This window comes from Eublepharis macularius, chromosome 7 (genome assembly GCF_028583425.1).
Source record: "Eublepharis macularius isolate TG4126 chromosome 7, MPM_Emac_v1.0, whole genome shotgun sequence".
Lineage (NCBI taxonomy): Eukaryota > Metazoa > Chordata > Lepidosauria > Squamata > Eublepharidae > Eublepharis > Eublepharis macularius.
Window position 1 is genome coordinate 20,757,265 of NC_072796.1, and position 13,357 is coordinate 20,770,621.

The 13,357-nt window shown below is 43.0% G+C and overlaps 1 protein-coding gene across 1 annotated transcript in view; it reads right to left on the reverse strand.

Annotated features, from left to right (window-relative positions):
• The window catches only part of MYO10 (myosin X), a 226,595-nt gene that overhangs the window by 80,850 nt on the left and 132,388 nt on the right, over positions 1-13,357 (reverse strand). Inside the window, exons 7-18 of the mRNA XM_054984586.1 lie at positions 12,580-12,593; positions 12,387-12,471; positions 11,234-11,337; positions 9,574-9,703; positions 8,860-8,978; positions 6,815-6,961; positions 6,587-6,687; positions 6,112-6,178; positions 4,342-4,434; positions 3,384-3,452; positions 3,090-3,172; positions 876-984 (exon numbers count right to left, since the gene is read on the reverse strand). Coding sequence (XP_054840561.1) covers positions 876-984; positions 3,090-3,172; positions 3,384-3,452; positions 4,342-4,434; positions 6,112-6,178; positions 6,587-6,687; positions 6,815-6,961; positions 8,860-8,978; positions 9,574-9,703; positions 11,234-11,337; positions 12,387-12,471; positions 12,580-12,593 — 1,121 coding nt within the window. The remainder of the gene's footprint in view (positions 1-875; positions 985-3,089; positions 3,173-3,383; positions 3,453-4,341; positions 4,435-6,111; positions 6,179-6,586; positions 6,688-6,814; positions 6,962-8,859; positions 8,979-9,573; positions 9,704-11,233; positions 11,338-12,386; positions 12,472-12,579; positions 12,594-13,357) is intronic.

Here is a 13,357-nt window from a genome sequence, read left to right on the forward strand (position 1 = left end):
TTTCAAAAGTGGTGCACAACTGGCATTCTGTCCTGAACCAGAATTGAGCACCTCGTGTGTGTTCACGCCCATTTTGGCTTGCACATGAACACACACACCGGGTACTCAAGTCTGACCGCTGAGGAAGGTCCAGTGGGCTGAAACATGTTTGGGCTATGTGCAATCTATTTTGTGGATTTTGTAACTGATGTTACTAGGTTTCAAGGTTTTTAGCTAGTCTCAACGGTTTTTAATCATTTTTATGTAAGCACTGTGCAATAAATAATTGTAATTCATTTAATTCATGTGTGTGTGTGTTACGTGCCGTCAAGCTGCCTCTGACCTCCGACGACCTCTATGAATGAAAGACCTCCAAAACATCCTATCACTAACAGACTTGCTCAGATCCTGCAAACTGGAGGACGTGGCTTCTTTTATTGAGTCAAGACATCTCTTTTTAGGTCTTCCTCTTTTCCTACTGCCTTCTACTTTTCCTAACATTATTGACTTTTCCAGAGAATCTTGTCTTCTCATGATGTGACCATAGTACGATAGCCTCAGTTTTGTCATTTTAGCTTCTAGGGAGATTTCAGGCTTGATTTGATCTGGTACCATGTACGTATTTTTGGGCTGCTCAGCCTCTTAGGTCCTGACTTGTTTCAGAGGTTGAGTTTCCCCCCCCTTTCTTTTCCCTTTTGATCAGCCAACATAGTCAGAATCTACTCAATATCCACCTCAGAGAAGAACAGAATTGATCTGAAAGCCTTCAAATTGTTTCACAAACACAGTTATACTGATGGCTGGAAACATAAAGAGTTTCTTCAGGAGTTGGTGGAGGTTTGAAAACTTAGCTGGAGCACACTGCCTGGAAGAGCCACAAAGATGAAAGAACTCACTCTGAACTGGAGGCTGACGGTGGGTTTCCGATGTTTGCTGCCACATTTCAGAGTGTCTTGACTGCTGCGGCTTGAAACATGTTCAAAGAGGTCATATATGAAATCAAGGCTGGAACAGGAGTGGGAAAGGAAGAGAATCCATGTTAAAAATGAGTGCAGAATCTGAACTTTACACAAATTATGGCTCAACGTTGTGGGCCCTATACTTAAAAAGCCCTTCAGTTTAGTGCTCCAAATTTCATAACACTGACTATTGGAAGGACTCTTCTGATCTCGTCAGATCTCAGAAGCTAAGCAGGGTCGACCTGGGTTAGTAATTGGATGGGAGACTTTCAGAGAAGACCAGGGTTGTTATGCTGAGGCAGGCAATGGCAAACCGCCTCTAGTCGCTTGCCATGAAAACCCAGCCAGGGGCTGCCATGAGTCAGCTGTGGCTTGAGGGCACTCTCCGCCACTGCCCACTTCGTAGCCAAACAAGCTTATGAGAAAAAAACTCCTCTGACAAGCATCATTAAAATACAATCCAAATACTACTTGGGAAAAGGACTCTCTGATGAAATGGATCCATGAATGGTTGAGGGGTCCCCGGCAGGCCTCCCTATGACGACCCCTATCAGTAGGACTGGAAGGGTCGGGGCTTGTTTGCATGAGCTGGATCTGGCGATGATGTCAGCGGCTGCAAGAGCCACAGCAGCAGGAAGACTAGGCCCCTCCTACCACTTAGCTGTGAAGCTCAATGGGTGGCATACTTAGGCATCTACTCAGTAACAATTTTCTCAAGAATTCTATGCCCTCTGCACATTTCTCTGTGCATACATACATGTGTGTTTTATGTGGCTATGTGTAACACATATCCCTCTTGTCTTGGGGCTCCAAAAATGTTCCTGAACAGCCTCACCACCTTTCATAAGCCAGACAAGAAATTTGTGAAGCTCCTTTAAGTATGAGCTAAGCTACAAGAGACGAATTACACAAGGACGCGCATGTGAAGGGAGTCGCAATGTTAGCCGGGAAGCTGAGTTTTAAAAGAGATCGGAAGGCTCTGTCGATTTACCCTCTCTACAGAGCCAGCAAAGATCGCTCCTCAGAGGGTTTATTTCCTCTTTGCCTCCTGAAGTCTCTGTCAGTTTCACCTCCCCTTCTAGGAGGCAAAGAGGAAATCCACAAACCCTCTGAGGAGTGATCCTTGCTACTCTGTAGAGAGGGGAAATAGACAAAGCCTTCCGATCACTTTTAAAACTCAGCTTCCCGGCTAATACTGCAACTCCCTTCATGTGCGCATCCTTCTGTAATTCACCTCTTGTAGCTTAGCTCTACTTTGTGGGGGCTTTCCTCTACTGAAAAGTCTTGCTACAGTTCACAGTCATTGCTGGAATCAAGACATTTTTGAAACTACCTTAAATGTTGAATTAAAAAAACAGGACAGAAGCTCAAATATGCCTTAACAACAACCACATTCGATTTATATACTGCCCTTCAGGACAAGGTAACACACAGAGTGATTTACAAAGTATGCTATTATTATCCCCACAACAAACACCCTATGAGGTGGGTGGGGCTGAGAGAGCTCTGAGGGAGCTGTGACTGAGCCAAGGTCACCCAGCTGGCTTCAAGTGGAGGAGTGAGGAATCAAACTCGGTCTTCCAGATTAGAGTCCCATAGCTCTTAATCACTACACCAAACTGGCTCTCATGTCTCTGGCTCTCAAACTGGCTCTTATAATGTACTCTATAAAATGCAGACACACAGAGACAGTCAAAAAGTACAAGCACACTCCCAAATTGCCTGATTAAGAGATTTCATCGCCAGTTCATGCTATCCATCTAAAATCTATTTGGACTATAAATGACGCACATGATAACTGGAACCCTCAAACTGTTAGACGAGAAATAAATCTGCCTGAGCTTCTCTAAAGAACTAAGACAGACCTATGGTCTTTGGAGGTTTTGTGTTACAATAGAAAGTCTGTCCCGTTGATCCTCTACCCCACAAAAATCAGCACATCATCCTTAGAGCTATTCCCATTCAACAGATGCAGGGCAGAATACAGATTGATATTAGACTCCAGCAGCGCAAGTGTACATACAGGCCCCAATTTCACATGATGGCAGACCCACTTATGTTGGAGGTACCTACTGCCAAATGCAAGGAATACGTTCTGGTACCCCGGCACCTTTTAAGATCAAAGCCCTGGCTGAGACTGTTTTGGCATACCTGCTTTCCTGTAACAAGTTCAGGAGATCGTCCCTGAAAGTGTCTCTGTTTTTCTCCAAGATTCCTCTGACATCATACTGGACCTAGTTGAAAAGAGTTAAGACAGGCTCCATGTAAAAAAGAAGGGGGGGAAAGACCGTCTTATGAACCGCTTCCAACAGAGGCTCCATTGTAAAGAGTAAAGAAGAAACTGAATGCTTTAGTTAATTTGCCAAGTGGCTACAGGGCAAAACTCAACTGCTGCTCAAACGCTATTTGGAAGAATCTCAAGGCACATAAGGAAAGAAAAATTACCTCCCCGGCATAGTGTTTCACTCCAAAGTTGTGGACAGCAACTCGTGGTTTCACATAGAAAGGATTGTTCTATTCACAAAGGGAGGAAAAACAGAAAGCTTTTTAAGTGCAAAAATGGAATACAGAAGAAGGGCTGATCATCTTCTCAAACCAAGCCCGTCAGGACTCACTAGAAGACCAGCTCCCAGGCAATTACTTTTTCTCAACTGAGTACTGCTTCAAACCAAAAACGATTTTAACTCAACAGGCACAGTGCAAAAACAAATCCCATGGGACAAAGCTGCAGATTAAAAGGCACAGCCATCAAAATCAACACATCTTTAGCTTGGTACATTCATATGAAGTATTGAGCCATAGGAATGTTCACAGATTTGTACCACAGATGCATGCATTCCCAATTCATACATTGATATTTTGCTCTGCTCTATATGGATTGCCCATTTATTAATTCTCCAGACTGCAACCCACGTAATACAGTCACATTCAACAGTTTAGCAGAAAAGAAGGGCCATTTTCCATCAGCCTGGCTGGCCCACCCATCAGCTGGCCTCTCCGTTCTCAGACACCATCAGTGGCCAGTCATTCTGTAGCTTAGCAGAACAGAGAGGGAGACAGAAAGACAAACAGAGAGGCCTTTTCCATCTGCCTGCTTGACCCAACTATTGTTTGTCTTTTCATCAACAGCTGTCCGTCTACAGTGAGATACCCCCAGGTCTCTTCAATGAGCTGTGCTTTGCTAAACTGTATGCAATATTTCTCTGACAGCTGCCTTGAAAAGAAAGGGTGTGATACAATAAATAAATAAAATGGCAGTCAGCTCAGCCCAGCCACAATTTCAACCCAGCGATGTTTTCTAAGGCTCTGAATAAATTAAGTTTGAAATTCATGTCTGGGAGTTTAGGAATTGCAAACCCCTATAAGCACATACCTAGAAGTGGACATTGTAGATATTACTTACCGCATGTTGGATGTGTAACTTTGCCAACAAGGTGCTATCAGTAGCTTGAGGGAAATGGCTTTCTTCGTTAATAAGTGCTAACAAACCAAGTTTCTAGACAAGGAAGACAAAATAATGTCAAGTGGGCCACACTCTATTGACCTTTTCCTTTTTAATTATTTGGAGAAAAAAATCTTGCCTCAAGTACAGTAATAAATGGAGTAAATCAGTAGTGGCCCAGGGTGGGGTGGCCATTAATAATGATAATGACGATGATGATGATATTTGATTTATATACCGCCCTTCAGGATGACTTAACACCCACTCAGAGCGGTTTACAAAGCCCCTTCCAGTGTAGAGATAGGCCTTTCCCCTTACATCTCCGTAAGGAAAAGGTTAGACTCCTTTTTTTAATGAAAGCTGGGAATTCATAGAACTTGCTGCACCTATTATTACAATGGTAGATCAGTCTAGCAATATGAAATTGATGGTTTTTAAAAAATGGAAAAACTCTAGTGGCCAAGCGTGGGTGGCCACTTATAACAACAACAACAACAAGCCTTCAGGATGACTTAACAGCCACTCAGAGTGGTTTACAAAGTATGTTATTTTTATTCCCACAACAAAACACTCTGTGAGGTGGGTGGGGCTGAGAGAGCTCCTAGAAGCTGTGACTGACCCGAGCTCACCCAGCTGGTTTCAAGTGGAGGAGTGGGGAATCAAACCCGGTTCTCCAGATTAGAGTCCCACGCTCTTAACCACTACACCAAACTGGCTCCAGAAAAAGCAGTATGGTCTGAAAAGGGCATAGCCACTGCTGCTCCATGCTCCGACCCGACAGAGGTTGGTTTGCCCTGCTGGTGCCAGCTTCCACCTCCCGGCTCTGGGCAAGGCTCTCTCGTTTGGACTGAAGGTCGGGGGGACTTAGGTAAGGGTGGTGGAGCTGCTTCCCTTTAAGCTTGCCCACACAAAGACTGGCACTGTGTTAATTTTCAATCTTTTAAAGTAAATTCAGCCCTTATCCATTAGTGATGATGCCACCAATAACGACAGCACCCTTGCTTGAACATCCTGATTATTTAGGGATACTACCCAAATCGAACGCTCGTGGACCAGCTGCTTAGAAAATCAGGAATAAGTCAAGCATGCAGAAAAGCCCTAAAACTAAGCACAACAGTTCAGATCCAGCAAAAATGTTCTGCTTACATAAATACTCTGGTGGAAGCAAAAAAGCAAGGAAGGACCATGACAGACACGTCGCTCAGTCAAACTTATTGTATCCACACTTGCATTTCTGCTTGTGTAAGGGATTGTCTCACAGTTTCTGGGCACTATAACACATAGGGAGGAAAGCGCTAGATGTTATCTCAGGATATTGCGCAAGCACAAATGCCCTGTCCATTTATGTTTCTGCTCACACAGTCCCTGGATCCAAGCCCGTGTATTGAAGCCAAAAACAAGGATTCAGAGGAATATGGACGGACGCAACCCTGAAATCAGACTGTGCCTGCTCCCCTGCTGTTAACTGCACATATAGACGATAATTCAGCTGGTGAGATGCTGGTCAGATCTACATTTGACTTATGCAAACGGCTGGAATTTCATCTGACACCACTTTGTGAATCCTGTGCCAAGCAGCTGTTTTGCAGAAAGACAGGCGATATTTCGCCCAGCCCCACGATTATTTATTTCTGCAGCGCAACAGACTGCCTCGCAACAAACAGCTCCAAAGCTGTTAACAATAAAATCAGTATCAATGACACGTATCATAAAAACGGGAAATATACTTACTTTTTCAATAAGGTCCAAGCATTCCCCATTATCTGTCCAGTTGATGTCCTCCCATATCAGTCCTTCTCTAAAACAAGGAATCCATGGTATTACCATCACCATATACGAAGGCTTGGGTGCACCACACTGGGAGCACAGCTCTGTCTGTGGACTGTGGCTTGCCCACCTTCACCTCCTTCCTGTAGACCTTGTCCCCCACCAAGGTTACTTCTAAGTAGCAGTCCCAGATAACCCTTAGCAAAAGGAATGAGTCATGGGGGCTACAGCTGGAATTGGTAGGAAACACACCAATGCACAGACAGCACAAGGGCATCTTTCGATCCAATCCCAAGATTTTAAAGTTTCCAAATAATGTTGAACTGAAGCTTATGGTACTTAAAGATGCTTTACAAAGGCAGAGCATGTCAATTAAAAGCAAACAGAAGATTCCACTTATTTAATCCAGCTGTGTGTGTGGGGGGGTAGCGTTTCTCACCTGCTGTACTCCAGCTGTTCTAATGAAAAAATGTGTTTGTTGAAATACTCCTGCAGCTTTTCATTTGCATAGTTAATATTGAACTGCTCAAAACGATTAACCTATGAAAAACAAGAGACGTTCAAATAAAAAATAATGCTCTAAGTCACTGACAATCCCAGTTTAGTTACTCAGGAAAACAAGGTCAGAAGATAAAATCATCATCTAAAACAAATGGGTGGAACATACCTCAAAATTCTCAAATCCAAAGATGTCCAAAATGCCGATGGACTTGAAGTCGTCTTTGCCTTTGATTCTGCTGTTGATTTTTTTAATAACCCAAGCAAAGCACTGGGAATAAAGTGCCATAGCCATTGAATCTCTGCTATCTATTGCCTGGTGAGAGGTCATATGAGCAAGTCAGTTTTCATCAGGAAACGTAATTTTGTCCCAATGTCTTTTCTGCAATACGACCCATAAGAGCAGGGCACATAGAAATAGCAAGTATAGTAGAGTGAATCCCACAGATCCATTCCACTAGCCGTGATGATTTCCTTGGAGCAAGGAATCTTCCCCAAAGCAAGATGCTTTTCCTCATCTCAGAGGCTCCTTGTGCTAGAGAAAAGCACCACCTAACAGATCTTCATAATCAGACCCCCTCACCCCAATGAGACAGAGAGTTTTACTTTCTTCTTCAACACACAGAAGCCCTTCTCCCTCAAAATGCCAAATGAAGACATTAGGAAACATTTTCTCCCGCCCATTTCCATTTTGATAGCCAAAGCAAATACTTAAGCATGAACCTGGAAGCACCGTGTTCTAATACACCACATGCTAAGATCTAGATACAGATGAAACTGAATGCAAGGATGGAACGTGTGTGCCCTCATGTGCATCTCCCCCATTTTGGTCACCAGTTTCTCTCTAACCTCCAACAGAGAATAACCTCAGATTTGGATATTCTTGAGGATGAAGTGATGCCTCTGGTGTTTCTGTTTTGGTCTGTTTTATTAAAATGCTAGCAAAGCGCTCACTGAGATGAGTGGCTATATCCAGGGCTTTTTTTCTGGGAAAAGAGGTGGTGGAACTCAGTGGGTTGCCCTTGGAGAAAATGGTCACATGGCTGGTGGCCCCGCCCCCTGATCTCCAGACAGAGGGGAGTTTAGATTGCCCTCCATGCCGTGGCTGCGCCTCTGTCTGGAGATCAGGGGGCGGGGCCACCAGCCATGTGGCCATTTTCAAGAGGTTCAGGAATTCTGTTCCACTGCGTTCCAGCTGAAAAAAAGCCCTGGCTATATCAGAGAATGAGAAGCCCTCCCCTACTTTTTGGCTCTACTTTCTCCTCATACTATCTTTCCTCTCCTTGTCTCTCCCCAGTAGTCATTTCTCAGTAGACATTTCTCCCTCTCTTTCTTCTGAGAAATTTTCTGTCACTTACTACATTAAATCAGAGGTCTGAACTATGGCACCCATCAACACCCTTCCTGGTTCCTGCCTAGTGTTTTTAGAAAATAGGTGGGGTCAGGTGGGGCTTTTTCCCAGCAGGGCTTCTGATTGGCGACTGGAGAGCTGATTCGCTGTGCAGATTTTTTAAAAGTCACTTTGGCAGCAGCTGCCACCACAGCATAAGGACCTTAATCAAAGGTAAGCTGTGTATATGCAATAAACAATATGTTGGCTGTTTCCATATGTCCCAGCATAGCACTAAACTCATGGAATGAGAGCGTCTTCCTGGCATGATTTCTGATGTCATCGTGCCATGAGAACGGAATCATAGTGCGATGACGTCAGAAATTGTGCCCGGAAGACATTCTTGTTCTGTGAGTTTAGCCCTATGCAGGGATGTATGGAAACAGCCATTTATTTTAAAAGGTATCCTGTTAAACAGAGTTTCTGTCTGCAATGTTGAAGAGTTACTGTTAAAGTTACACAAGACCTCATTCCCTGACATTTTCTGGTTGGCTCCACCTCTTATGGCAGCCATTTTGTGGCTGGGTCCACCTCCTGCAGCAGCCATTTTGTAGTTCTGCACATCACCCTGTCTCAGAATTCCAAAGATTGGGGACCCATATGCTAAATTCTCATGTTGAAATTACGAGTTAGGAGTTATTACTCCATGTCCCTAACACAACCCTATCAGATGGACCAGCACTGCCTTCTCTTTGTCATGCTTAGCCTCTAGTAGACAAGAGACTGCACAGCATGTGGAAACACAAACAAGACAATAAATGTCAGGCGAGTGACTTCTATAGATTAAAAAATTTTAAATCTAATATAGATGAATTTGATTTTACCTGCTGAACACTGAGAGGTGTTAAAATTTCTTCTCCCCTGAGTATCATTGATCTCTGTGTCAGTGCTTCGGTTAGTTGCGTTGAGTCCAGCCCAAGTAACTCTGCGGATCTACCCAGAGCTAGCACCAAAGGAAAGGACAATAAGAATAAATAAAGGAATAAAGGAAAGGACAATAAGAATAAAAGAAAAAAGACAGAATGACATTCATTCGGCCTTGCAACCACCACCTAAGGTTCTCTATGGGGCAAAGGTAAAAAGAAAGAGAATCACATAAGCAGAGATCAGCACTTATTTCCTTTTGGATGAGTGCCAGTACCATGTTCCTTCATAAGAACACAAGACCGCCCTTAGTGTATCAGACCAGTGGTTCATCTACAACCAGTCGCCCTGGAGGCCCAATAAACAGGGCATAGAGGCCAAGGACTTTCACAGATGTTGCCTTCTCCCACTGGGATTCAGAGGTTTGCTTCCTCTGAATACAGATTTCCCCTTTTCTCACTGTCGATCTCCACAAATGTGTATAATCCCCTTTTATAGCCATCTATGCTTGTGGCTGTCCCTCTACCTACAGCGTCCAGAATCGTTCCCAGAATAGCTTGCTGAATCCACTTTCCTCAAAAAATCAAACAATACAATCTATGAAAATCTGGCTTTGGGGGCTTGAAGGGGAAGGGGCTGCAAGACCGTGCACCAACAAACAGCCATTTTGTCACCTGTTTTGAAGGACACCTGCGCTCCGCCAGCAGTAATGAATTCAATGTTGCCCAGGTGCAAAATGCCCGCAAGCAGCCTAAGAACGTCTCGCACCTCCTCTGTGGTAAATTGCATCACTTCCATTGCAGTCTGGAAGAAAACACGGCACGGCGTTTTGAGCTAACTTAATGCAATGCATTTCTTCTCTCCCTCCTTGAGAGCAGCCCCAGATTCATCAGTAAAGTGCAGCTCAAGTCAGTACCAATGCCTTCTACTACAGCAGTTCCAAGTTTTGCAGCTACGTATAATGAGGTTGGAGCAAGTAACATGCCAGTCTCCCGGAGATACGTAACCCGTGGACAGAGCGAAGCCTTCTTTAGTAGAGGGCTGTCTTGGGCTCCTGCCACTGAAATGCAGAAGAGGTGGGTGGGGGGATTTAGACAGCAAACTCACAAAGTGGTACAGTCCAGGAAAAGTGTCACGAATTCTGATCACGCAATTCAGTTCTCGATCTTGCTATGGCCAGAGACAATTTTTTTATAATTCCTGATGGGTTATTCTTTAGCAATCCTAACCTTTTTTCCATGAAAGAACTGCTAAATTATTATTTTTTAATCCTGAGAAGCCCCTACCAATGGAAACATTTGCAGGCTAGAAAAAGTTGATAGCAGGAAACACAATTCAATTACTGCCAAATTACTGTAAAGGAAATTTATTTGTAAAGAGCAATATATACATGTGTGTGTGATAGTGTGTGTGTGTGTCAGCTTACATCATGAGAAATGTGAAGCATTTTCCCTGCCTTTTGGATTTATCTAATCCTTCTCCCTCCCAATATCAAAATATCAAATCAAAATAAAGTTTACTTAGGCATCAAAATAACACTAACATCCAAAATCAATATAAGGTTACTTTCAGTGTGATATTTAGGCTTATTTTTGCTCAAAGGTCAAATTCTTGGTTGATTTCTCTCAGAACCTGACGGTATCTTATAGAACCCTGGTTGGGAAACAGCAGTCGATAGAAGCAAAAAAGAACTGGAGTCCAGCGGCACCTGAAAGACTTACAAGATTCACTCCAGTATAATCCCCACTCTGCCCTAGAGCTCACAGGCCAGTCATTCTCATTCATCCTAACCTACCTTGCAGGGCTGTTATGAGGATAAAATGTAGGAGGGGAAGGCTGATGGATGCCACCCTGGGCTGCTTGGAGAAATGACAGGATAAAAATGGAGAATGAGCATGGCGTAGTGGTGACAGTGTTAGATTAGGATCTCGGAGAACCATATCTGAATCCCCAGGTGACACACGCTCAGCCTAACCTGTTTTATAGGGCTGTTATGAAGATAAAATGGAGGAGGGGAGAATGTTGTAAGCCACTTTGGGGCATTTGTGAGAAAAGTGAGATATAAATGAAATAAATAAAAATGAAGTAAATAAAAATTCTAATCAGCAATAAACTTTCTTGAGTCTCATTTCATCACATAGATGAAGCAAGTGACTGGTGAAGCGAGCTCTGACTCAGGGAAGTCAGTGCTGGAATAAATCTTGCTAGTCTTTAGAGGGGCCCTGGACCCCTGTTTTATTTTTATGAGACTGTGTCCTTACTAGGAGGCGATCACAGCAATAAAATGACAACTACGCTAAAAACAGGCATGACGAATGAGCTCATCAAACTCACAATGACTTCTCTGAATGATTCCTTGTCATTGATTGTCTTGTCCGCTACACAGCCAGACTGGTTCAGGTAGTGATAGTTCTCTGGTACAGACAGGTAAAATGCATCTGTAAACAGGGGAGGGGGGAAAGTTGTAGAGCAACACTGCATTACTGTGTTCAAAAGAAAGACAATGCCTTATGCACATAAGAGATGTAAACACAAACAATTACAATTTGGTTGTGCCCAAACATTGATGGATATTATAGAGTTGCTACACTAGAGCAATCTTTTGCCTTCTGGACAGTCTTGCCCATGGCATAATAACCATGCAATGCCCAACAATGTTTAAATGCAGCCTCTACCACCACAATATCCGATATTCCATTATGATTCTGCCTAGGTCCCTAAAAACTGTGAACAAATGACTTCAACTGGCAAAAGCAGTTGCTAAAATACAAGACGAGAAATCATATTAAATTTAACCTAAACATGAAAAATCTTACAGGGTCCTTTGCAAGAATCTGACTGAGCAAAATTCAAAAATTCCGAAGACAAGGAATGCTGTAATTTGAGCTGCCACTCAAAACAGCTTTCTATGTGGTCTTTCTTGAAGTGGACTTGCAGATGTGATTCACAGATGTTTCACCAGAAGGGAGCTGGAATGGATGCCTGAATCAGCATTCCCCACCCCCACCCTCATCTCAACTCAACATTTCCCGTCCAGCTTCCTTTGACTCTGAGAAGCACATTTCACTAGCACATACTCGCCACATGATTAATGGGTTCTGGGGTTTTAAGAGATCAAAAAAATGCCAAATGTGCGCTTAAATAGCTATGCATCATGCTATCATTGCTAACTTTAGTGGGTAATCTTAATTTTTTTAATGGGGGAGGTGTGATCTCTGCAAGACTGAACAAGATAGGATAGAAACTGAAGAAGGGAAACAATTTTTTTTTAAAAAAAATAAAGATGGTAAAAGAGAGATGGCAGGGACGAAAGGGTATGAAGAACATCTCTTGCAACAGCCATTCATAACAGTACACGGATAAAGGTAAACTTAATCTATGTTCTGTGAGGTACGACAAACAAAACAGTATCAACTTAAGATCACAGGATATCTGAAAGGGCACAGCCACTATAAATCATTATTCAAGTACAAGGTGCCCCCCTCACCTTTCTTTTCTCCCTCAATCCCTGCCAGCAGGGCATAGAATATGTGATAATTTCTCTCTCCTGGATTTTGCCTCACTACTCGATTCTATGAGAGAAAACAGAGACCAGGTCAATATATAAGTGAAATTCCCAGTATGAGCTTTTACTTGTTTTTTTTTTTTAATAACTTCAAGGAAATCAAATATCGACATACCTTTTCTAATAAATCTTTAGCAGGAAGCAGGTAAATAAGTCAAGGAACAAAATCAGTTAGTTAAACACAGAGCACAAAAACAGCCTACACAACAATTTCCTGATATGTTTACTTTAGGAACATTTTATTCATTAAAAACTGGGCGGGGGAGGGGGGCATGTTTTAAAGTACATTTAAGAACATCATTCAGGTAAGAAATTTTAATGCCATCTAATTTATTACCTGCTGCTTTGTTCAGTGTCAGACTATAAACCACTTTGGCAAGACCTTTGTAGGAATTAAAGGCAAAACCACATCACCCTATTAAACACTCAGGAATTTCCATGCACTGTGTACAAGAGAAATACCCTCACATTCACCCCATGTTTTTGGCAAGTGTGCCACAAACCCTGCCCAAATTGCTACCCTAGTATATAAGCATTGGTGCCCAAATGTGATTCTAGCCTACCAAAACTGGGAGCAAGTAGTAATCTAGCTCAGGAAAGATAAGCAGGAATGCAGTCCTGCCTGTGCCACACCTGGGCCTAACGGGGACTCTTCTAGGTATATCTCAAAATCTCACTGTCTATGCTACTTTGGTCACTCAGGTGACAAATTAACCATGCTTGCACTGGAATTTTCATCCAACTTCAAAGGATTCATAATCACGAACCCAGGGTTGATACCCTATCACTAAGCTCTTGGTTTAGCCAAAAACACAGCTAAGGATGGTGGTGTTATTTAACTACGGAACTGCATGTTGAGATTTCTCCTCTGATTGAAAGGACAACAGAACGAG